This window comes from Bos indicus x Bos taurus, chromosome 1 (genome assembly GCF_003369695.1).
Source record: "Bos indicus x Bos taurus breed Angus x Brahman F1 hybrid chromosome 1, Bos_hybrid_MaternalHap_v2.0, whole genome shotgun sequence".
Classification (NCBI taxonomy): domain Eukaryota; kingdom Metazoa; phylum Chordata; class Mammalia; order Artiodactyla; family Bovidae; genus Bos; species Bos indicus x Bos taurus.
This window is the reverse complement of record NC_040076.1, coordinates 144,620,356-144,641,922: the sequence shown is the minus strand read 5'-3', so window position 1 is coordinate 144,641,922 and position 21,567 is coordinate 144,620,356. Positions and strand designations below refer to the sequence as shown.

Here is a 21,567-nt window from a genome sequence, read left to right as displayed (position 1 = left end):
GGCAGGGACCCAGAAGGAGCTGAGATGGACGTATCCCGCTCTCCCTATGTGGGGCCTCACTCACCTTATTGTGAGGGTCTCCTCAGAATAAATAGTAATATTAGTATTATAATAAATAATAATGGTGTGCTGCCTTCACAGAGAGGGGAGGGGACCGGGACACTCCCAGCCTGACTCCGATGGGCCAGGCTACTCGGAGGGGAGAGGGCACAACTCAGGGCCCAGCCTGACCGTGGACACAGACGGAGCTGATGGGGCCTTGACGGCAGCAGCCACTCCCCTCCCCTACCGGCCATATGGCCCAGGGGCCCGGCACAGGGGGCCCATCTCTGCTGGGAGGTGGGGGAAGGACAGACAGGGGTGCTGGTGCCATGGAGGCAGGGCTGGAGCCCTGCAGGGAGTCTGCCGGGGCCTGGGCAGGCAGCACCTAGCACCTTGGCTTGGCCACCCCCCAGAGATACCCTGCGCACACCCCAGCCCACCCTGCGGCCCCAACACGCCAGCAGCCTGAGGGACTCAGTCAGAGACAGTCTCATCCCAGGGCCCCTTCCCCAGCACAAAGGGGCAGAGGGACCGTCCAGCCCAGTGCAGGGGACTGGAGTGGGTGGGTGGTTGCCACCGAGAGGCCAGAGGAGGGGAGAATGCTCCAGCTCTGGGCCCGTGGGTCCCTGGGGTGACGGACATCCGAGTGCAACAGAGCATCTCCCAGGCTTCCGCTCAGAACACAGCCTCCCTCACAGGCAGGGGCCCTGCCAATGTAAGCACATGTCCAGTGGGAAGTCCCTTCAGGCCACTCCTCAGGCAAGCTACGGTCAAGGAAATTCCACACCCCACGCAGCCTGGCCAGGGCCTTGCCCACATGAGGCCCACCCCCAACCCACCCCCAGTCCTAGGCCCGCTACAGCTGATCCCTGACCCAAAGGGGACCTGGGTCCTGCCCAAGGCCCAGAAGAAGGATGTGTGTGTGTTCAGGGCCCTGGAGAGCACGCCGGGCCCCACCCTCACCCCCCATACTATGGGACAGGAAGAGGAGGTGGGCTTTTGGGTGGGACTGGGGTCCTCCTGGAAGGACAGCTCCCTGCAGGGCTGCCCCAGCCCCCTGGGCTTGGCAGGGACAGGGCAGAGAGGGCCCAGGCCAGCCCAGCATGAGGATGATGACTGTGGGGGAGGGGGACATGTGGCTCACTGTGGACGACACCCCCGCAGGGTGAGGTCAACGCCCTCTGTGCTGACATACCTGGGCACAGCCCTGCTCTGCCCTCGGCCCTGCTCACAGGGGCCGCCGCAGGCCCTGGGCTCTGCACACACCTCAGATGCCCTCCTGGAGCAGAGCCTGCCCAGGCTGCTCCTAGGATGCCCTTCTGGCCACCCTGCTCACACCCAGGGTTCAGCCACCATCACCCCTTGACCAGTGTCCCATCCATCTGTATACAGAAGCCACGGCCACTTCTCCCTCTCCCTTGGTTTTCTCCTTCCTTGGGGTGGACTCCGCCTGTCGTGGGCACTTGTTCCTGCCCTGCCCTGGCGTGGGCTCCTCCTCGCTGCATCCCAGAGCTGGCCAGCGAATCACCCACACACATTCCCCAGGAGCCCAGCAGGTGACACTCCCTCTCAGGGTCCAGGGCAGCCATCTCTCCTCGCACTGGGTCAGCTCCAAAGCCCAATGACTCTGCAGACCAGTGAGCAGGTCGAGGCTGTTCCCCACAACACCACAGGGTTGGGGGGCAGGACACACACAGCAGGTCAAGGACAGGTCAGGCCAGCAGTGCAAATGGGCAGTGGGCTCTGCTCGAGGGCCCAGCCCCACCATGGACGCAGAGGGAGCTGGGGGGCCTAGCAGCTGTGGTGGCCCGTCCACCCCATACTGGCCACATGGTGCTGGGGGTGCAGTCCCGGGGGGGACATGGCCCCCAGGAGGGAGTGACCCTCCCACTGCCCAGGAATGGAGAGGCTCTGGAGCTCACAGGCCGGCTGGCGGGGCCCCTGTGAGCTCCTCAGACTTACTGACCGCTGGGTGGTCAAGACTTCCGGATTTTCAGAGCAGCAAGCCCCCCACCCCTGCGGGCCCCTCGATCATGCAGGCTGGGACACAGAAAGGACCTGAGACGCTGCAGCCCAGTGACTGGGAGCAGAATTCAGTGGTCTATCTCTGTCTATGCCTCCGTTTCCCCTCTGACACGCACATGACATGTGATCCTGGGGCCAGAGGAGACCTGCTGTCACATACAGACCTCTGGTCTCAGCCTGCCTCTAGGCCTCCCCAGACCTCTGCCTCCTCCTGGAAAGGAGGCCCCGTCTGGCCTCCCGAGGGCATGACATCAGGGCCAGCGGGGCCCCCGAGCCAGGCTCACGCAGCCCTGGCCGAGCTCTCCTGGCTGGACCGATGGGAAAGCAGGTGGCAGGCGAGCCGTTACCTGCCGGTGGCCCTATGAACACGCAGTGCCCGTCCTCGCGGGCCGGGAGCGAGGCGCAGGGGAGTGGCAGCCCGCGCCCGTCCAGGTGGCTCCAGCATGCGTCCTCCAGGGCCTCGCAGAACTGGCGACAGGGTGGCAGGCCGGGCGGCAGGCCGGGCCCGCAGGGGGGTGCCAGCAGCAGGCAGAAGAACCAGGCCAGGAAGCGGTGGCAGTGGGTCCGGAGCAGTGCCCCCCAGGCTGGGACCGCGGCCTGCACCTCCTCCCGACTTGTGTGGTGGAGGTGGTTGGGCCACCAGGAGCGTCTGATGCCCAGGTGGCCGCAGAGAGCCAGGGAGGGCAGCAGGGGCAGGCAGCGGCCAGCGGTGGTGGGGACAGGCTGCTCGGTGGCAGCCAGCTCAGCAGCCCCGAGCAGTGTGGACTTGTTAGCAAGACCAGGCCCCGCAGAATTAGCCACGTGGGGAGCCCAAGCACCACTGTCCACAGTTAGAGCTGAGACTGCGACATGAGACAGTTTGGCAGGGGGGTCAGAGGAGAGAGCCCAGAGGGCAGTGTGCTTGCCCAGGGAACCCGTCACCAGGGGAGGCAGAGGCGGCATGGGCCTGCGGTTGTCAGCATGCTGCTGGCCGGGACGGGCTGCTGCAAGCAAGAGTCCTTCACCGTCCAGCTGCAGGGGCCGCCCGAGAGGCAGCTGGCTTCCCCGGGGAGGCGCCCGGGCCGGCACGGAGGAAAGAGAAGATCTACCTGGGGTCGGCGATACCAAGGACTCCCTGAACCAGGGTCTGCCGGGGGAGGGTGGCGGCTGGGTGGGCATTGGCAGGGTGCCGGCCTCAGTCCTCTGGGTGTCTGGAGAGCTCAGGGCCGTGGTGCTCAGCTGGAGGGTGGTCCCACTGTCCTGGGGGGTGATGGAGGGTCCAGGGGTGGAGAGGGCGTCCATGGTGTCCGTGGGGGGCGGCGTCCCTGCCCCGGCAGAGCTCTCGGCAGGGGTGGTGTCCTTAGCGTTGTCCCACAGCTGGACAAAGCTCCGGATGCCCTGAGCCACGTTCAGGATCTTGGCTCCGACGCCGGCGATGTTTTCCTCCTTTGGGTCCAGGCTCACGGTGGAGGCCGTGGGGCCAGTGGGGGTCTGGCCCTGCCCCACCTCCGGCCTCCCCAGAGGGGCTGTGGGGCTGGCAGAGACTTTCCACCAGTCGGTGGGAGCATCCCGGGGGGCCACGTGCGTGGTGGTATCCTCCGTGGGCCACACAGGTGAGCTGTCCGGGGGCTTGGAGGCTGGCGCAGCTATGGGCCAGGCACTGTTCCCAGGCCATATCCAGGAGAACAGGTCAGCCTGGGCGGCCGAGAGGCAGCAGGCAAGCAGCAGGAGGCCGTGGTGGCCGCGGCCGCTGCTGGGGTCGGGAGCCATGGGGCTGTGTGCTCCGCAGAGCAGCAGGCCGCCTCTGCTGTCAGGAGGTGGGGCCAGCCCGCTCCCGCCTCCCGCTCCCCGCCCTCCATCCCCGGCCAGCAGCCAGCTCCCCATTCATCCATCTGAGCGGCTCCTCCTTCCACCTTTCTACTTCAAGAGGGAAAACAGGCAAATCACGCAAGGCAACAGGCACCCCCCAAGAATGCCTCACACTTCCTAGAAGCAGTGGAAGACCTCCCCCGCCAGAGGCCAAAGGGCACTGGCAGAGCGGCCAGAGGAGTTCCCAGCTCCCTCCGCTGGGACCCAGAGGAGCCCTGGGCCCTTCCAGACTGCCATTCGAGTCCCTGCTCGGGTATGTGGGAACTGGGCGGGCTCCAGGCCAGCACCTTAGTCCCCTGAGGGTAGAGGGGGCTCCTGCATGCTCTGAGGCTCAGGAAGGACCCTCCTCCTCACCCTGCAGCCTGCAGAGCCCAGAGCTGAGAAAGCAGAGGGCACAGGCCCTCAGGGCATCTGCCCTAGGTAGGGCTAGGAATCTCAGGAGGCAGCCCCCAGTCCCCTGTGCCCACCACCCTCTGCACTTGGAGCCACTTTGACTGGGAAAAGCCTGGAAGCCTGGCCTTGGGCCACAGCTCTGGAGCAAAGCTGGAGCTTGGAAACCACTGGGCTCGCTCTGAGTCCTTCCTCCTGCTGCAGCTGCTGAAATGGTCAGCATCCAGCCCCTGGGGCCTGCTCAGAGTCACCTGCTCCCTAACCCACCTGGCTCTGTCCCCCCCACGGACACTTGGCTTCCCTCACTCCATCCTGCCAGAGATCACAGCCTCTTCTTCCCTTTCACTCTTAAAACCTGCTCAGTCACACCAGCCCTATGTCTCCATTGGCTGGGACCAAGGTCTCTGGCAACCCTGCCGGTGTTTGAGTTCTCATGAGTATTTTGCTCAGACCTGGGAGTTTCTGATCAACTCTTGAGAATTGCCCCAAAGGAACAGCACGGCAGTTGGGGCAGTTGGGAATCTACATGAAAGCAAAGGGAGATTATGGACTTGATGAGACCAAAGTCTCCAGACAAACGGAGATCCTCCCCACTGCTCCCGCTGCTCAGAGCTCAGCCTGAGAGCAGGGAGGAGGGCTGGGTGATCATGCCCTGCCTGCAGGCCCTGGGCACCAGCCTCCTCTAGACATCGCTCAGTGCCCCTTCCAGGGGTGTCCCACACTGGAGACACCGGCCTGCAGCTGGACTCCTCCCACCCAGTCCCGACTCCTTCCTTCATGAAACCTCAAACCTGCCTGCTCAGTTGTGTCCAACTCGTTGTGACTCTGTGGAGCCCGCCAGGCTCCTCTATCCACGGGATTCTCCAGGCAAGAATACTGGAGTGAGTTGCCATTTCCTCCTCCAGAGGATCTTCCCAACCCAGGCAGATTCTTTACCACTGATCCACCAGGAAAGCCCTCAGATGATACAATTCCTCATCCAGGACACTAAGGAATGTGGCCCCGAGAACTTAGGTCCTCCCAGAGCCCACTTTGGGGTATGGGGAGAAGGCCCTGGTGCCAGAGCAGCCGTGCCTGGGACTCATGGCTGGTGTGGGTGTCTGACTCGGAGGATGCTGCCCCCTCCCCGCCCAGCACCTGCCCTCGGTGATGCCCCTTCAATCCCCCCCAGGAGGGGCCTCAGGCAGCAGCAGGAGGACGGGTGGGGGGATTTTCCCCCAATAAGAGGGCCCCAGGGCAGGACCAGCTCCAAGCTCTGTCCCATCCTGACCACCTGATGGGCGGTCTATAAAGCAATGTCCACAGTCAGCAGGCCGGGGCCCAGCTCCTGCCTTTACCGTGGGCCTGCACACAGCATGGCCAGAAGCGCTCACGGTAAGGAATCCTCGGCCAGCTGACCAGGGGCCAGAGCCTGGGAGACAGGAGCCCAGGTGAATCCAGGCGGTCTACACACATGCCTGCACATGCCCAACACTCACTTCAGCAAACACAGGTGCTCCCTCCTGCAGGCTCACACGCAATCTCACGCCTCCCCACACACACACCACGCTCCACGCTAGACCCCATGTGTGCCCTGCATGCCTGGCACACCAGCTGCCCCTCTACCCAAGTTCCCCGAGATCCCTGTCCACTCCAGGCTGTGGCTGGGCCCAGTTCAGGACAAGGATGCTGTCGATAAATGCTGTCCAGGGGGCTGGGCAGCCTGGGGTCAAAAGCATGGTTCAGGACGGCAGAACACCGGTCTCCTCTGGAAAAGGGCGGGGGAGCACCATGTGAGCCGACATCTGGGCCCCCTACCCATCCCAGAATTCTCAGAAACGCCCAGGGGGAGCACCATGTGAGCCGACATCTGGGTCCCCCCACCCATCCCAGAATTCTCAGAAACGCCCAGAGAACGTTCTTGCTGTTTACTGCCACTAATGGGATTTTATGCCTGAAAGTCTCCGGAAAATCTCAGGACAGAAATTCCAGAAGCCCTTCCCCTTCTCCGGGCACGTTCTGGAGGGAGACCCTGGGCCCAGTTGAGGGACAGCCTCCGTGCCGTCAGCGTGGGGCTGCCCTGTTCACCCTGGTCCCCGGCCTCAGCTACTCCCTGGGGCCCCGCAGCAGCCCCGGCCCCACACGCACTCGTTCACCTCACCCTGCTTGGGAGAGCCAGGAGCACGGAACCGTGCTGCTGTGGCCCCCCTGCACTGAGCACCCACACCATCCCCGGGAGACACCCCCACCCTCCCCCCCGACCCCACTCTTCCTGCCCACCTTCTGGATGCCAAGGTCACCTCCCAGCACTCTGAGAACATCACACGTCCACCTCCTCTGAGAACACCAGCATGGCCCTGCCCCAGGCCTCGGCTCCCATTGGGAAGCAACCTGCCGAGGTGCTGGGCTGAGACACCCCTCCCCCACATCACACACCTGTACACACGTTCATGTGCACAGACTCACACGCACATGCACACACCCCCACACACACATGCCCATGGGCACAGCAGCATTCAGAAAGCCTGCGGTGTAGACCATGCTCCCTGCTGGCTGTGGCTGCCACAGGCCTGCCTGGGCCAGCCCATCAGGACACACAGGGTCTGAGCCTCAGGGCCCTGCGGAGGGTCCTGTGGGTGCTGGTTCCTCCAGAGTCCGTGCTCAACATGGAGGCTGGATAGTCTTCCCTGAGCTGCCCATGGGGATGGAGGAGGGGAAACGGGTTTTGAGGGAAACCCCTGGAAATGGCTGAAACACAGATACCTCTGGGTCAGGACCCATGTTTCCGGGCCCCCAGGTTAGGAGTGACCGGGATCCGGGAATTCCTGGTGAGCTAGGAATTCACTGGGCCCAGGACCAGAAGCCAACAGCATGGTTCCTGCTGGGTCTCCTTCTGCAAGCTCTCACACACCCCTCAAGGCCTCGTGCCCCATGCTTACTGCCCTGCAGCTCCAGACAGGGCTGCCCTGCCTCTGTGATGACGCCTCCTCCTCGATGGTGTGGTAGCTTCTGTACTTTATTAACCTGGTGTCCTCCTGTATTCAGAGTCCATGCTGCCACTACTTAAGTCAAGTTCTCCTGCATGGGTTGGTTCCCCACCACCACCCGCCCCGCCTGCAGAACTATCTCTGGTGACCTCTGACCTTTGAAAGACATGGAGTTTCTGTCTGAAGTTTCTTGGACACTATCAAATACAATGGTATTTTAATTTATAGAAGAGAATTCTCGACCCAGTGGAGATAGGAAGGTGGTGTTGGGAATAACAAGGTGGCTTTCTCTCTCACAGGTTCTGGGATATCTTGGGAATCTTGCAGGTGTCAGGTGACCCCTAGCAAAGCTTCAAGTGGATTCCCTTTTCTCCTCATGCCAGGAACACCCCACCCCCACCAGGACACCCCACAGCCCTGGCTGAAAGGCCCTCCTTGCTCCTCTGCCCATGCACAAACCAAGCGAACACCTCTATCCTGTTGATGCCCCAAAGGGCTCACCAAGTGCATGGGAGCCTGTGTGTCTATAGGTGTGTGTCTGCGTGTCTCTGATGGGTGTCTCAGTACATCTCTGTATATGCAGTGCACGTCTATGGACCCACACGTGTGCACATGTCTCGGGTCCAGGTGCACTGTGTCCACTCCCCTATGCACACGGCCGTCTCGGGTTTCCAATGCCAGGGAGGCCCCTGGCCAACAGGGAAGTCCCACCAGGTCGGGGTTTGCTAGCCGCCCCTGGGGTCTGCACAACCCAGGGACGGGCATTAGGACTTGCATGTGACAGTGGCTGAGCTCAGCCTTCTACTTGCAGCTTCTCTTCGGAATGATGCCCAAATGACACCCAAATCCAAAGCCATCTGAGTTGCTCCCTCACGCCTGGGGCCTCTCTGATGGCACCTGGGCACCGTCCTTATGGGACAGGTCTTTCTGGTTCAGGATCACTCTCCCTCCAAGCACCAGGGGGGCTGAGGGGCCGGCCACCCGCTAGAAGAGGACCCAGCACCCAGAACTTCCGAAAGGTTCTGCCTCACGCCCCTGCCTCACGCCCCTGCCTCGCCCATCGCCCCGCCCCGCCTCCTATATCACCACGCCCACTGCCCTGCCTCTCATCCCGCCCCGCCTCCTGCCCTGCTCCCCCTCGCCCTGCGGTTCACCAGGGTTTGTTCTGTCTTCTTGGCGCGACTGGTTCGGATTCCTGAATAATGTGATCTTTCATTTTCATTTTTAAAAAAAGCAGAAACATCCACATGTGAGCAGAACTAATCTGAGGAACAAAGAGATGAGTGGGGCCACAAGCTCAGAGGAGGGCCTTGTCTGCCTGGCTCTTGGGGGCACTGCCCCTGGGGCCTCAGACGTCCTGGGCCCAGGCGGGGTCTCCCCTGAGGCCCTCCGAGTGGTCTGCCTGGGGCTGCCCACACCTGCCCAAAGGCCCCCAAGCCAGCACATCCTGCAGGGACCCCCTCCTCAGGTCATTTGGGGTTCTCTCTCTTGCCCCTGAGGACCAGACACTAGAGACTGTTCAATATGCGTGGGCCTGCGGGAGCTGGGCAGCCCTGGCAGGTGTCCCCAGGCCCCTGCCTGATGACTGGCCAGCCCTGGCAGGTGTCCCCAGGCCTCCGAGGAGAGGGCTTGAGAAACAACTGTTCCAGCACCCACTGCTTGGGTGGGTGGCCCCAGGGCAGCAGCGCGTCCTGTAAAGACCTGTGCGCTGTTGACACGCTGTCTCCAGCCTCTCCAAAATGGAGCACAACCCCTCCTCTCTGTGTCCAACTAGTTTGTAGTGTCCGGAGTGTCCAGATGTCCTGCCCCAGCCCTGTGTTTCACGGCGACCCTGTCGACCCACAGGGATAAAGCCCTGTTGCTGGGTGGGCTGGCAGCAGGCTCTATGTGGACCACTGGCGGGGCCCCTGCCCCAGCCTTTCCTCATGGCCACTGTCCACCCTCAGGTTCCCGGGAATATTGAGTGGTCAGGCGTAGGGAGGCCAGGCAGCTGGGACTACGGGTCAAGGCCCGTGGGTACCGCCCCTCCCTGTGGGTGTCGGTCACCTGAGGACCCACCTGGCCGCACGGCCAGTGAGAGCCGAGCACACAGACCCAAGGACCAAGGTGGCAGGCACGTTGCAACACTCTCTAATTTTTAACTGCCAGGCTGTCCTGCCCCTTCTGTCCTCAGGCGTCATTTAACCTACTTCCTCCCCCAAGGGCTGTGACCCCAAGGCCGGGCCAAGCAGGGGTGGGCGAGGGGCCACCTAGTGGGAAGGAGAGCCCCAGCCTCAATCCCAGACTCCTCTGTGGGTGACATTGAGCCTTGGGAACCCTCCAACCCCTAGATCCACACCAAGCATCACCCTGCACTCAGAGGAGTGGGCCTCTCCCGCAAACCCACCACTGGCCTGAGGGTGACAAGAAACACTGGGGCCCCTCCGGCCCCCACAGAGCCAGTTCTTGGAGAGGTGAGCATGGCAGGTGGAGACCCCCTGCTGGAGGGGTCATCAAGGGAGGTGAGAGGTGGTCACAGAGCAGAGATTCTCAAGACATGGACACATCTCAGGGAACAAGCACCTTCCCGAAGGGACCACCCAACAACCACCAAACACCAATGCCCTCCCAGCTCCCGGCTCCTGGCTTCTGGTGGAAGGCCAAGTGGAGGACACGTGCACGCCTGTCCAGGGCACACCCCGAAGCTGGAATCTAAACATGAGGAAGCAGCTGGACAACTCAGACAGGGTGTTTCACAGGACAGTGGCCAGACTGTCCAGAAACATCTGCGTCAGGAAAGCGAGGTGGGAGGCACCATCCAGGGTGAGAGACTGAGGAGCCACGGCCACCAAGGGCCTCGTGGCACCTCGATGTGCCCAGGCCACCGAGCAGAGACAAGGGCCAGCTTCACTGGGACCTGGAGGGCCCTGTGAGTATGGCCTGTTCATCAGAGAGCAGGTGGACAGGTGTGATGTCCCCGCTGCAGGAGACACACTCGGGAAGGCCAGGTAACAGGTTGGGACGTGGTGCTCACAGCAATGAGAGGAGCGTGTGCATCTGCACAGGGATGTGAGTGTGGACACACACGTGGACGTGTACATGAGGCGTGTGTGGCCCTGCGACAGACATGGACAGGCCTGGGGAAGAAGGGGAACCATGGTGAAGGGCGCACGTGAGCAGACTCCGCACAGTCCTTCCGACTTTTCTGCAGGTTTGCAACCTTCCCACAAGAGAAGTTCACAGGGAGAGCAGAGCTCACCTCCTGTGTCCACATGGAGCACTCTCTCCACCGCCTGTCTCTGGAAATGCAGTTGGCTCGCAGAGGGGGGTCAGATCTGCTTTCCAGGCACATCCCACCCCTGCGGCCACATGTGGGAGTTACCCTGCCGACCCTTCAACACCCTTAGCAGGTTGCCCACCAGGTGGGAGCAGTTCCTAGCTTCCCTGAGCACCCAGCAGGCAACACCACCATCAATTGCCCTTAATTGAAAAGGAGATCCAACCAGTCCATTCTGAAGGAGATCAGCCCTGGGATTTCTTTGGAAGGACTGATGCTAAAGCTGAAACTCCAGGACTTTGGCCACCTCATGCAAAGAGTTGACTCATTGGAAAAGACTCTGATGCTGGGAGGGATTGGGGGCAGGAGGAGAAGGGGACGACAGAGGATGAGATGGCTGGATGGCATCACTGACTCGATGGACGCGAGTCTGAGTGAACTCTGGGAGTTGGTGATGGACAGGGAGGCCTGGCGTGCTGCAATTCATGGGGTCGCAAAGAGTTGGACACGACTGAGCGACTGAACAGAACTGAACTGATGTTCAGTTTCCAGGTAACCCTAGTGGTAAAAGAGTCTACCTGCAGTGCAGGAGACACGGGTTCAATCCCTGGGTTGGAAGATGCCCCGGAGGAGGAAACAGCAGCCCACTCCAGTATTCTTACCCTTAGAATCCCATGGACAGAGGAGCCTGGCAGCTTCAGTCCATGGGGTCACACAGAGTTGGACAGGACTTAGCACATCAGCTCAGCACCACAAAACAAAAGATCTAAGCATGCTTCCTCAGTCAGGCTGTAGACTCTGGGAATCGTCCAAACTCCACCCCCCAAAGCAGAGCAGACATGTTTACAAGCTCTAAAACTCCTTTAAGAACGAGAGGTGCTTATATACTTTGTTCTTCTTTTACAAGATTGCTATGCTGGGTGCCTTGAAATCCCACATGGATATGAGGGTCAGTTGGCCAGTTCCTACAAGGATACCAGCGGGATGGGGTGGGGGCTGCACTGGCTGGAGGTGGTATCAGGTGGTGATGCCATGCCAACAATGAGAAGTCTTCCAGTTGGAGAACATGTGGTGTTTTCCCTTCATTTCTCTCTATGTTGGTTTTTAGTTTTCAGAGTACACATTTTACACTTACTTCTTAAATTTATTCCTACATATTTTACTCTTTTTGATGCTTCTGTAAATAGCATTTTTTTTTCTAAATTTCATTTCTGGATTGTTCATTGCAAGTTATCAAGAAATACAATTGGTTTTTACACTGATTTTGTATCCCTGCAAACTTGCTGAATTTATTTCTTGTGATAATTTTTAGCAGGTGTTTTAGGACTCTACATAAATAAGATCACAGCATCTGTGAACAGAGTACAACGTTGAATAGAAGTGGTGAGAGGGGTTGTCCTTGCCTTGGCCCGATCTTTTGGGAAGCGCCCAGCCTCTCAGCAGCAAGTACAGTGTTAGGGACGGGTCTTCAGAAATGCCTTTTATTGACTTGAGGAAGTGCCTGCTTCCTAGTCTGGGGAATGTGCTTATCATGCAAGGGTGTTGGACTTCCTCTCATGTCTTTTCTGTATCTGTTGAGATGACTGTGTGATTTTTATTTCGTTGATTTTATATATTGCATTAATTTCCAGACATTAAACCAAAGGTGCATTCCTGGGATAAAGCCCACGGGTCATGATGTCATTCTTTCTCTGTGACTGGATTTAGTCTGCCAAGTCTTCTGAGGGTTTTGTGATGTAAGAAGTACTGGTCTGTAGTTTTCTGAGTTTGTGGTATCTCTACAGTTTTGGCCTCATAAAAAGAGCTGGGATGTGTCCTCCCCCACCACCCCTTATTTTCTGAAAGGATTTGTGAAGAACTTGTTTTAATTCTTCTTTAAAATGGTAGTAAAAATCAGCAGTGAAGCCATGCTTTTCTTTATGGGAAATTTATGGATTACCAATTGAACCTCTTCATTTGTAAGTACATAAGTAAGTACAGATCTACTCAAATAATCTATTTCTGAATTGAATTTCAGTAGTCTGTCTCTCTAGAAATGTGTTCACTTTATCTAAGTTGTATAGTTTGTTAACATATAGTTGCTCACAGTTTGGGGTTAGAACAGCGTGCAGGGTTAGAACAAAACTGGAGGAGTCACATTTCCCTGTTTCAAAACTTCCTAAAATGCTAAGGAACCAAGTCAGCACGATACTGGCATGCAGACAGGCGACAGGTAAGTGAAACAGAATCAGGAGTCTTGAAATAAACTCACACATCCATGGTCAACTGACTTTTGACAAGGTTGCCAAAACTATTCCATGGGGAAAGAATTGTTTTCAACAAGTGGGCTGGATGGCCACAGGCAAAAGATGTGGCTAGACCCTTACTTCACACCATGTACAAAAATCAGCTTCAGATGGATCAACATCTAAATATAAGGGCTGAAAGTAAAAGGAAAACTCTTTCTTACTGGAAAACACAGAATACATCTTCACAAGCTTGGATTTGGCAAAGGATCCTTAGATATGACACCCAAAGCCTAAGCAACAGGAGAAAAAATAGATAAATTTGACTTCATCAAAACTGAAAGCTTTTGTGCTTCAAAGGACACAAGAAAGTGAAAAGATCACCACAGAATGGAAGAAAATACTCGCAAATCACATACCCAAGAAGAGATTTATATCTGGGACATTTAAAGAACACCTACAACCCAACAACAAGAAGAAAATCTAATTGTTTAAATGCGCAAAGAGTCTGAATAGACATTCCTCTGTTGAAGACATAGAAACAGCTAACAAGCACCTGAGAAGATGCTCCACACCAGCAGTCACTGGGAAACATAAACGGGAACCACAGCAGATACAGGTCACACCCACTCAGAGGGCGAGAGTCAAAAACATAATCGCAAGTGCTGGAGAGATGCAGGGACGTCACAGCCCTTATCCCCTCCTGGCCCGAGTGTAAGATGGGCAGACGCTTTGGAGGAGTCTAGCAGTTCCTCAGATGGTTAAGCAGAGTTACCTTGTGTCCCAGAATTTCCACTCTGGATTGATATTGAGAGACATGAAAGCATGTGTCCACACAAACTCTTGTCCACGAATGTTTACAACAGCACCATTCGCTTCAGTCAAAAGGAGGAACAATGAAGTGTCCCCAGCTGCCAATGGTCACACGGGCGGTCCATCCACACAGCGGAGTGTGGCTCAGTCATGAAAAGAAGGAGGTCCTGACACGCACGGCAACACAGATGATGCTTGAACACACGACATTCAGTGATACAGCTACACACACAGGTCACATAAAGACTCCATTTACATGAAATAGAATAGGGAAATCTATAGACCCTGATGCTGAGAAAGACTGAGGGCAGAAGAAGGGGATGACAGAGGATGAGATGGTTGGATGGCATCCCTTACTCAATGGACATGAGTTTGAGCAAGCTCCGGGAGATGGTGAAGGATAGGGAGGACTGGTGTGCTGAGTCCATGGGGTCGCTAAGAGTCGGACACGACTTAGACAGTAAACAGCAACACAGAAAGTAAACCAGTAGGTTAGTGGTTGGTTAGGGCTGGGGTGCGGAGAAGGCAATGGCCCCCAACTCCAGTGCTCCTGCCTGGAGAATCCCAGGGACGGGGCAGCCTGGTGGGCTGCAGTCCATGGGGTTGCGAAGAGTCGGACACGACTGAGCGACTTCACTTTCACTTTTCACTTTCCTGCATTGGAGAAGGAAATGGCAACCCACTCCAGTGTTTTTGCCTGGAGAATCCCAGGGACGGGGGAGCCTGGTGGGCTGCAGTCCATGGGGTCTCACAGAGTCAGACACGACTGAAGCGACTCAGCGCAGCAGCAGCAAGGCTGGGGTGACAGCTAAAAGGTTTCTTTTTTTTTTTTTTTTGCTGAAATGTAGTTGATGTGCGGTATTATGTAAGTTCCAGGCATACAATAGAGTGATTTACAACTTTGAAAGGTTAGGCTTCATTCATGGTTATTATAAACCCCACGTTGTACAATATATCCTCAGTTGTTTATTTTGTACCTAATAGTGTGTAACTTAACCTCAGCCCCTTTCTTGCCCTTTCCCTCCCCACTGGTGACCACTAGTTTGTTCTCTGTATCTGTGATCCTGCTTCTTTTTTGTCGTTTTCACTAGTTTGCTGCATTTTTTAGATTCCACATATATGTGCTATGCTTCCCTCGTGGCTCAGACGGTAAAGAATATGCGTGTTACGCAGGACACCAGGGTTCAGTCCCTGGGTGGGGAGGATCTCCTGGAGAAGGGAATGGCAACCCACTCCAGTACTCTTGCCTGGAGAATCTTATGGACAGAGGAGCCTGGCGGGCTACAGTCCAGGGGGTCGAAAAGAGTCGGACACGACCAACACTTTCACTGGACGTGGTATCACATGATACCGTGTGTTCTAGTGCTATAAGTCTTTTTCTGTCTGACTTATTTCACTCGGCATAATGCCCTCCATGATGTTGTAAGTGGCAAAATTAAGGCTTGTTTTTGAAAAGATAGAAATGTTCTGAAATTACGAACATCTTTGAACTAAAACCTTCTGAATCATACACTTTAAGTCAGTGAATTTATGGCATGTGAATTATGGCTCAGTAGAGATGTTTAAAAAAAGAGTGAAGGGAGACTGTCACATTTTTCAAATCACACAATCCCAACACTACTTAATTTGCATTTATTTGATGGTTCCTGAGATTGATGTTTTGAATACAGTCAATGAAAATATTTCTTTCTTTTATAAATTCCTGTGCACTTTTACTCATTTTTAAGAGAGTATTTAATCTTAAAAAAAAAAAAAAAAAAAACCCCAGGGATACAGTCAATGGTTGTCTTTGCTACTAATGATGTTTTTCAAGCTTATCACAAGCCTCTTTCACAAAACCCAGGTTCCTACTCTTAATGAGCTCCATCTGTGCCCGAGGGGCCCCTCTGGGCCTGGAAACCTGGCAGGTCCACAGAGCTGCCAGTTCTTAGCTCCGCCGGCTCGAGGCGAAATTCACGCCTGTGCTTCACTCTGCACAAGGCACGTGGACCAACATCACGGCCATCCTGCGTCTCGTCAGGAGCCCCGGGAAGGAGGTGGGCCGACCCCAGAGGGGACAGGAGACAAGGACTCTCTGGCTCGGGGCCCAACGTGTACCCACATCCCTGTGCTCCCGTGCTCCACCTCGGGGGACATCGTCCTTCCTTCATTCGACAAACGCGCCTTGAGCTTCTCCTATGGGCCCAACCTGCTCTGGGCACTGGAGACGTGTCAGCCTCGGGCAGGAGGAGTCAACCACCGAGAGGACACGAACCAACTGGACAGCAAGGGGTGCACGGGGTGAGTGCCCGTGCAGGGCAGAGGGAGGGCGCCTGGCGGGGGATGGAGAACCCAGCAGCGTCCCCCACGCTCGGACACCAAGTCCTGTGCAGTGACCTGGCCTCCCCCGTGGAAGGGTCAGACGGCTGCTCGGCCACCCGGGCGGGGCAGGCAGGCCCTGCACCAGTGGGGAGGACGGTCCCCTTTCCTGGAGTCTTAAGGTCAACCAAGCCAGTGTCACCACGAGACCTGGGTCCTTTAGCAGCTGTGGATGCCTTCGGTGTCTGCGGTTCCAGGATCACGTCCGTGACACACACGACAGGGCACCTGGGGGCTGGCGTTTCAAATAAAGGCCCTTGACCCAGGAAGTTAATATTTGACTAGTGTTTCCACCGAGGGTCACATCGCTGCACCATCCTTCGGCGACAGGGACAGCGGGGAGCTCTGAGCAATGACTTGTCCCCATCCCGCCCCCCCGCCAACAGGCACAGGGCAGCCTTAGCCCCCATGACCTTCTAGAACCCATGAGAACATGCTGGGGGACAGGAGGCCTTGGACCTGAGAGCTGGGCTCCCGTGGGTGGGGGCCACAGCGAGGGTGGGGGGCAGAGAGAACGCAGAGGACCAGCAGGGACCTTAAAGCAGCAAGCTGCCTGATTAGTTTTTAAGGGCCTGACGGTTGCTCATTAACTGGATTTTTCATGGCCGACTGGAGGGCAGGCTCTCGTGGCCAGGTTCCCACGGCGGGGGGAAGCGCCAGGGAGCAGCCGCCGGCTCGGTCGGCCCCAACCTGTGACAGCTCCGGTCACGGTCAGGCTGCGCTCTGGGACGTGCAGCCTGGCCGGTCAAGGCTGGAGCCCACTACCCCAGCGCCTATAGCCGCCCTTCTAACTTCATGTCCACAAGCACCTCCTGGATGGCAGGCCCCTTGCCCCTTTCTCAGAGCCAAGCCCTCGGGCAGGAAGAGAAGCAGGCCAGGGGGTTAGGGGGAGTGGCGGAGCAGCTGTCTGCCACTGGAGGGTGTGCCGTGAACGTGACCTTATTAGGAAGAGGTCATGCATGTGAAATTAAGGATCTCAAGACAAACTGGGTCCCAGATCAACAAGGAGGGTCCTCAACAAGAGACACAGCCCAGGGAGCAGCAGGGGGAGATGGACAGGAGTGAGGGAGACGGCCACCAGCCAGGACGCCCGGAGTCCTGGGAGCTGGACAAGCCAGGAGGGCCCCCCCGGAACCCCCGGACGGAGCACCAACCCGGCCCTCAGACTTCCGGCTGAGAGAGAAGAGATTTTGGTTGTTTTAGGCCCCACAGTATGTGGTCATTTTTAACGGCTGCCCCACGAGACCCCCAGGGTTGCCAAGGACAGGTGGGAGCAGTGGGGGAGGTGGGGGCGGGCAGCAAGCCCACCCAGAGCATCAGGGCTTTCCCCTGCGGCCAGGGCTGCAGCCTGTGACCTGCCCAACCACCCCCAGGGCTGGGCTCGTGTCTGTGGTAGAGGCAGCCCCTGGCCAGGCCCACTGGGTCGTGATCATCCACACAAAGCCGAAACCCCAGGGCAGAGGGAAGGCTGGGGGTCGGCACCGCCTGCCCCCACCTCCACCTAGTTAACCCTCGGCTGGGAGGAGACAAGGACAAGTCCCGTCACAGCTGTCCATGCAGGCTGCCCAAGCACCTGACCAAGCTCAAAGTGCTATGGTCACCCCTCCCAGGAGGTGGCCTCCAGTCATCACCCACCCACGTCACAGGGACGACTTCACTTATGGGGACGTCAGCCAGCCTGGGGTCAGGACGATGGGGTTGGGAAGCAGAGAGAGCGTGAGCCTAGGCTGCCCGTCAGGCTCCAGGTCCTGCCAGGGAGGGCTCCACGCAGACAGGACCTGGAGAGAGAGGTCAGCCCTAGTCCAGAGCAGAGACCCCACCCAGCGCCTTGCACAGGCCACCGACTCGGGGTTCTGCTCCATAGGCTGAGGTCAGAAGGGGATGTCAAAGCCCCGACTCCACAGCATCTGCTGGGAGAGTGCAGTCAAGCGCCCCAGGGTCCAGCAAGCCAGAACTTAAGTTGATGCCAGAACAGTCACAAAGCAGCTGGTCTGGATCCTGCTTCCTGCCCTTTCAGGGCCGCGGGGACACAGACGAGTGGAGGACTGGGTCGGGCCATAGCTCTCACAGGCAGGTGTCCAGACAGCTTGTCCACCTGGCTCCAACTTTTCCTTCTAGCTAAATTCACAGCTGGAGCCATAAATCCCTTCTCAGACTAGTTCCTACCGACCACCCCTCAAACCGCCCCTGCACAGGCTCTGTGCAGATGAATTGCCCCCCAAGCCCTGAGCCATGCTTCCCCCACAAGTCCAGAACTGTCCCAAGTGGCAGTAACTGGAGGAAGATCATCCTGTCCTGTAAATAGGCTTGTGCATAGAAGACGCCCCGGTCTGTGAGCACAGGGCTGTCATGTGGGGCACCAGCCACCAGAGGGAGCCATGGACCCAAGGATGGGAGACGGTAGTGGTGGGCCCAGAAAGTTCACCTTGGGGGATCATTATAAAGAATAAATGTGTTGCATGTGTTGTGATGGACACAGGTCCAGAAAGCATCCCCTCCCATCCACAGCCCTAACTTCTCACCCCTCAACCGACGCTCAGTGACTGAACGTCGGGGTCCCCAGGCCGGCCGGCACACCAGCCCACCCGGAGAACTGGGTCCCTGTGGGTCTCGTCTGGTCTGGTTGCTCTCACGCTGCTGAACTTATGCCTGCCAGGAAGCACATCCCCAAAATGGGGTCACAAGCTCAGGGACAAGCCCCCAGAATTTAGGTAACGGTGAGGGTCAAGTCGGGGTCCACTGCTCGCCCTGCATGGGGTGTAGGCAGGAGGTGAGGTATCTTCCCATGGGAGGACACGTGGGGACAGAGGGAGGGGCAGGCGGAGTTGTGCACCCCCCCCCCCCCACCAGACGCACACATGCCGCTCCCCAGACCTGTGAACTTGGATGCAGGCTGCTGGTCAGCTGACCTTAAAATAGAGATGATCCTGGCTTATCAGGGCAGGCCCACTGTGCTCCCAAGGGTCCTTACATGGGGAAGAGCCACAACCAGAGAGATGGTGTCACGAGAAAGACTGAACTGGGGCCCAGAGAGAGAGTCAAGGGAGACGCCGGAAAGGGGATTCTCCCCAGGAGCCCCTGGAAGGACCAGCCCTGCCCACACCCCGATTTCAGTCCAGAGAGAACCGAGTGAGACTTCTGACTTCCACGACGCAGAGAAAGTACCTCTGTGTTACTTTATGGCATGCACCCTGTAGTCACTGGTCACAGGGGCCACTGGACCTCCATCCACTCTGCATCTCCTGAGGGACCCACACCTGTGACCCTGGCACTGCATCTTCACGTTTGGAGGCCCCTTCCTCCATCCGGCCCAGCACATTCATGTTTGGGGGTGCAAGCGCCTTTTGTTATGGGACGCTGGCATCCTCCCGACCCAGCTCTGCAAACACCTCTCTGGTTTGTCCATCCTTCTCTGGTTCGCCCCTCCATCTCTCGCTCTTGGCTGAGGGTCCTTTTCAGCCCCCCGACTGTGAGACCACTGACGTGTCCTGAATGACAGCCTGATGTTTGCGGTTTCCCTCTTTACTCCAGGACCTTCAGATCATTGCTTCTCAAACCACCAGCCAGGACCTGCTTTCCCCGACCAGTTGTGGCCAACACTTTGTAACACACAGTGAAAATGTCCCAGTGACGCTCCACACAGGGACTGTCGCTTTCTGGGCTCGGTGCCCTGTCCCCAAGCCGCCCGGGAGCCCTGGGTCACCACGAGCGGGGCATCTGAGCCACCTTCTTCCAGCTGCATGGACAGACCTGCCCCGCCGGCCAGCAAGCAAACCGCCACTTCCAGAGAACGACCATGGAGCAGCTGGCGGGGCCATGGAGGGGCCTCAGTCAGGCTGAAGGCTGCAGCCTTCCTCCCCTTCCTGGGGAAGAGCTGCCTCCAAAGCAGCCCCACAGGAGAGCAGAACCCTGGGCTGCGGCTGGTGGGGCCGTGGAGGGGTTGGAGCAGAGAAAGGAGGGGTCGGCCAAAAGGGCAGGATGGGCAGTTGGTGCGTCCAACCCCACAGCAGCTGCACCCGTGAGCCAGCTCCGGGAGCCTCTATCCAAGGCATGTGTCTGTGGGTGACACACGCCCCACCTCCAGAACATGGGCAGCTGGACCGGCCCAAACCTGGGAGGGGACATTCCTTCTCTGTCTGGCGTCGCTGGGGGACAGCCACAGCTTCCTGGCTGAGCCTGGGCAGCAAGCTGCATCCACCGCCCCAGTCCAGCCTGCGTCCAGCAAAGGCGACCTTCCCAATTAACAGCCCCTTTTGTTCCAGATGGAAGTTAAAATGGAAATTTCACTAAACTCTAAACTACAAGAAATGTGGTCCGTGGGAAGTTATACAGTGAACATGGATTCGTCTGTGGGCACAGACCCGCCCACACCCTATCCCCCATCATGTGGGTGTCCACCCTCCAGGGGTGCCAGGCACAGCCCCACTCACACCCTGTTCCTCCCCCATCACGTGGGCATCCCGCTTCGGGGGCACCGGGCACAGCCCCACCCATGTCCTGCCCCCCGTCACGAGGGCATCCCCCTCCAGGCGGCTGGACGGGTCCAGGAGGAGATGGCTGCTTCTGGGCTGCATCCTGCTGGAGAGTGAAGGCCCCCCTTCAGCCTGAGGGGTCACCTCTCAAGGCAGGGCCCCACTCACGTAGCCCAAGGAAGTCAACCTACAGTTAAATCAGTGTCAGTGATGAGATGACAGACCTCATGGGCAGCACTGCCAGTCTGACTGGAGATAACACCCTCTGAAATGCTCTTTCTCAGAGGACACGCGTCTGCGAGGTTTACAGAGCACTCCCAGAAGAAGGGACGGGGCCCCAACATGTGTGGTGTGGACCCACCCACCCAGGCCGCCAGGCCCACTGCTCCCACGAGACGGGCAACAGGAGGGATGCCCACAGGTGATGGAAGGGATGCGGGTTCACACACTCACGCCCACTCGAGGGGACCACATGTCATCACGACCCCCAGAGCCCCAGCCTCAGCCACACATGACCCCCACACCCCATGGGAGCCTCCTCAGTGGTGTCAGCTCCTCCCAACAGCTCCAGAGTGGGACCACCTCCTCATTCCCACCTGCACCCTGCAAGCCCCACCGATTTCCCTCCCCGAGTCAGCCAGTCTGTCCCTCGGCCACAGGTCTGGACAGGGCTTCAAGGTTCACCCTGTAGCTGCCTGACCCTCAGGCCACACTGAGCTCTCTCTGCCAGGATGCGTAGCATCCGCCTCCAGTGCTCACCAAGTCCAGGGCCACCTTTTCTGGATGGTTCTGGGGCACAGCTGACTGCCAGGCGCTGGTCCTCCACACCCACCCTGACCACCTGGCCACATGGCCATCCTGACCACTCTGACCACCTGACCACCTGGCCACCCTGACCACCTGACAAATCTGACCACTCTGACCACCTGGCCACCCTGACCACTCTGACCACCTGACAACCTGGCCACTCTGACCACCTGGCCACCTGGCCACCCTACCACCTGATCACCTGGCCAGCCTGACCACTCTGACCGCCTGGCCAGCCTGACCACCTGACCGCCTGACCACCTGGCCACCTGGCCATGGACCAAACTGCTCCCTCTGGAGACCAGACCAGGGCCCAGGGCACAAGGAGTGTGTCCCCTCCAGTGGCGCTCCTGCTCCGATGACCA

The 21,567-nt window shown here is 58.2% G+C and overlaps 1 protein-coding gene across 6 annotated transcripts in view; it reads right to left on the bottom strand.

The window, feature by feature from the left end:
- COL18A1 (collagen type XVIII alpha 1 chain) overlaps nt 1-21,567 on the bottom strand; it is a 94,478-nt gene that overhangs the window by 48,442 nt on the left and 24,469 nt on the right. For 2 of the 6 annotated variants that reach the window (XM_027547842.1, XM_027547850.1), the window contains exon 1: nt 3,156-3,853. The exons of 1 other annotated variant lie outside the window; for it this stretch is intronic. In XM_027547842.1, the coding sequence (XP_027403643.1) occupies nt 3,156-3,816 (661 nt within the window). In that variant the 5' untranslated portion in view covers nt 3,817-3,853. Of the gene's footprint in view, nt 1-2,414; nt 3,878-21,567 lie in introns of those variants that run through there. 3 more of the 6 variants (XM_027547826.1, XM_027547830.1, XM_027547836.1) reach the window with 2 other exon arrangements.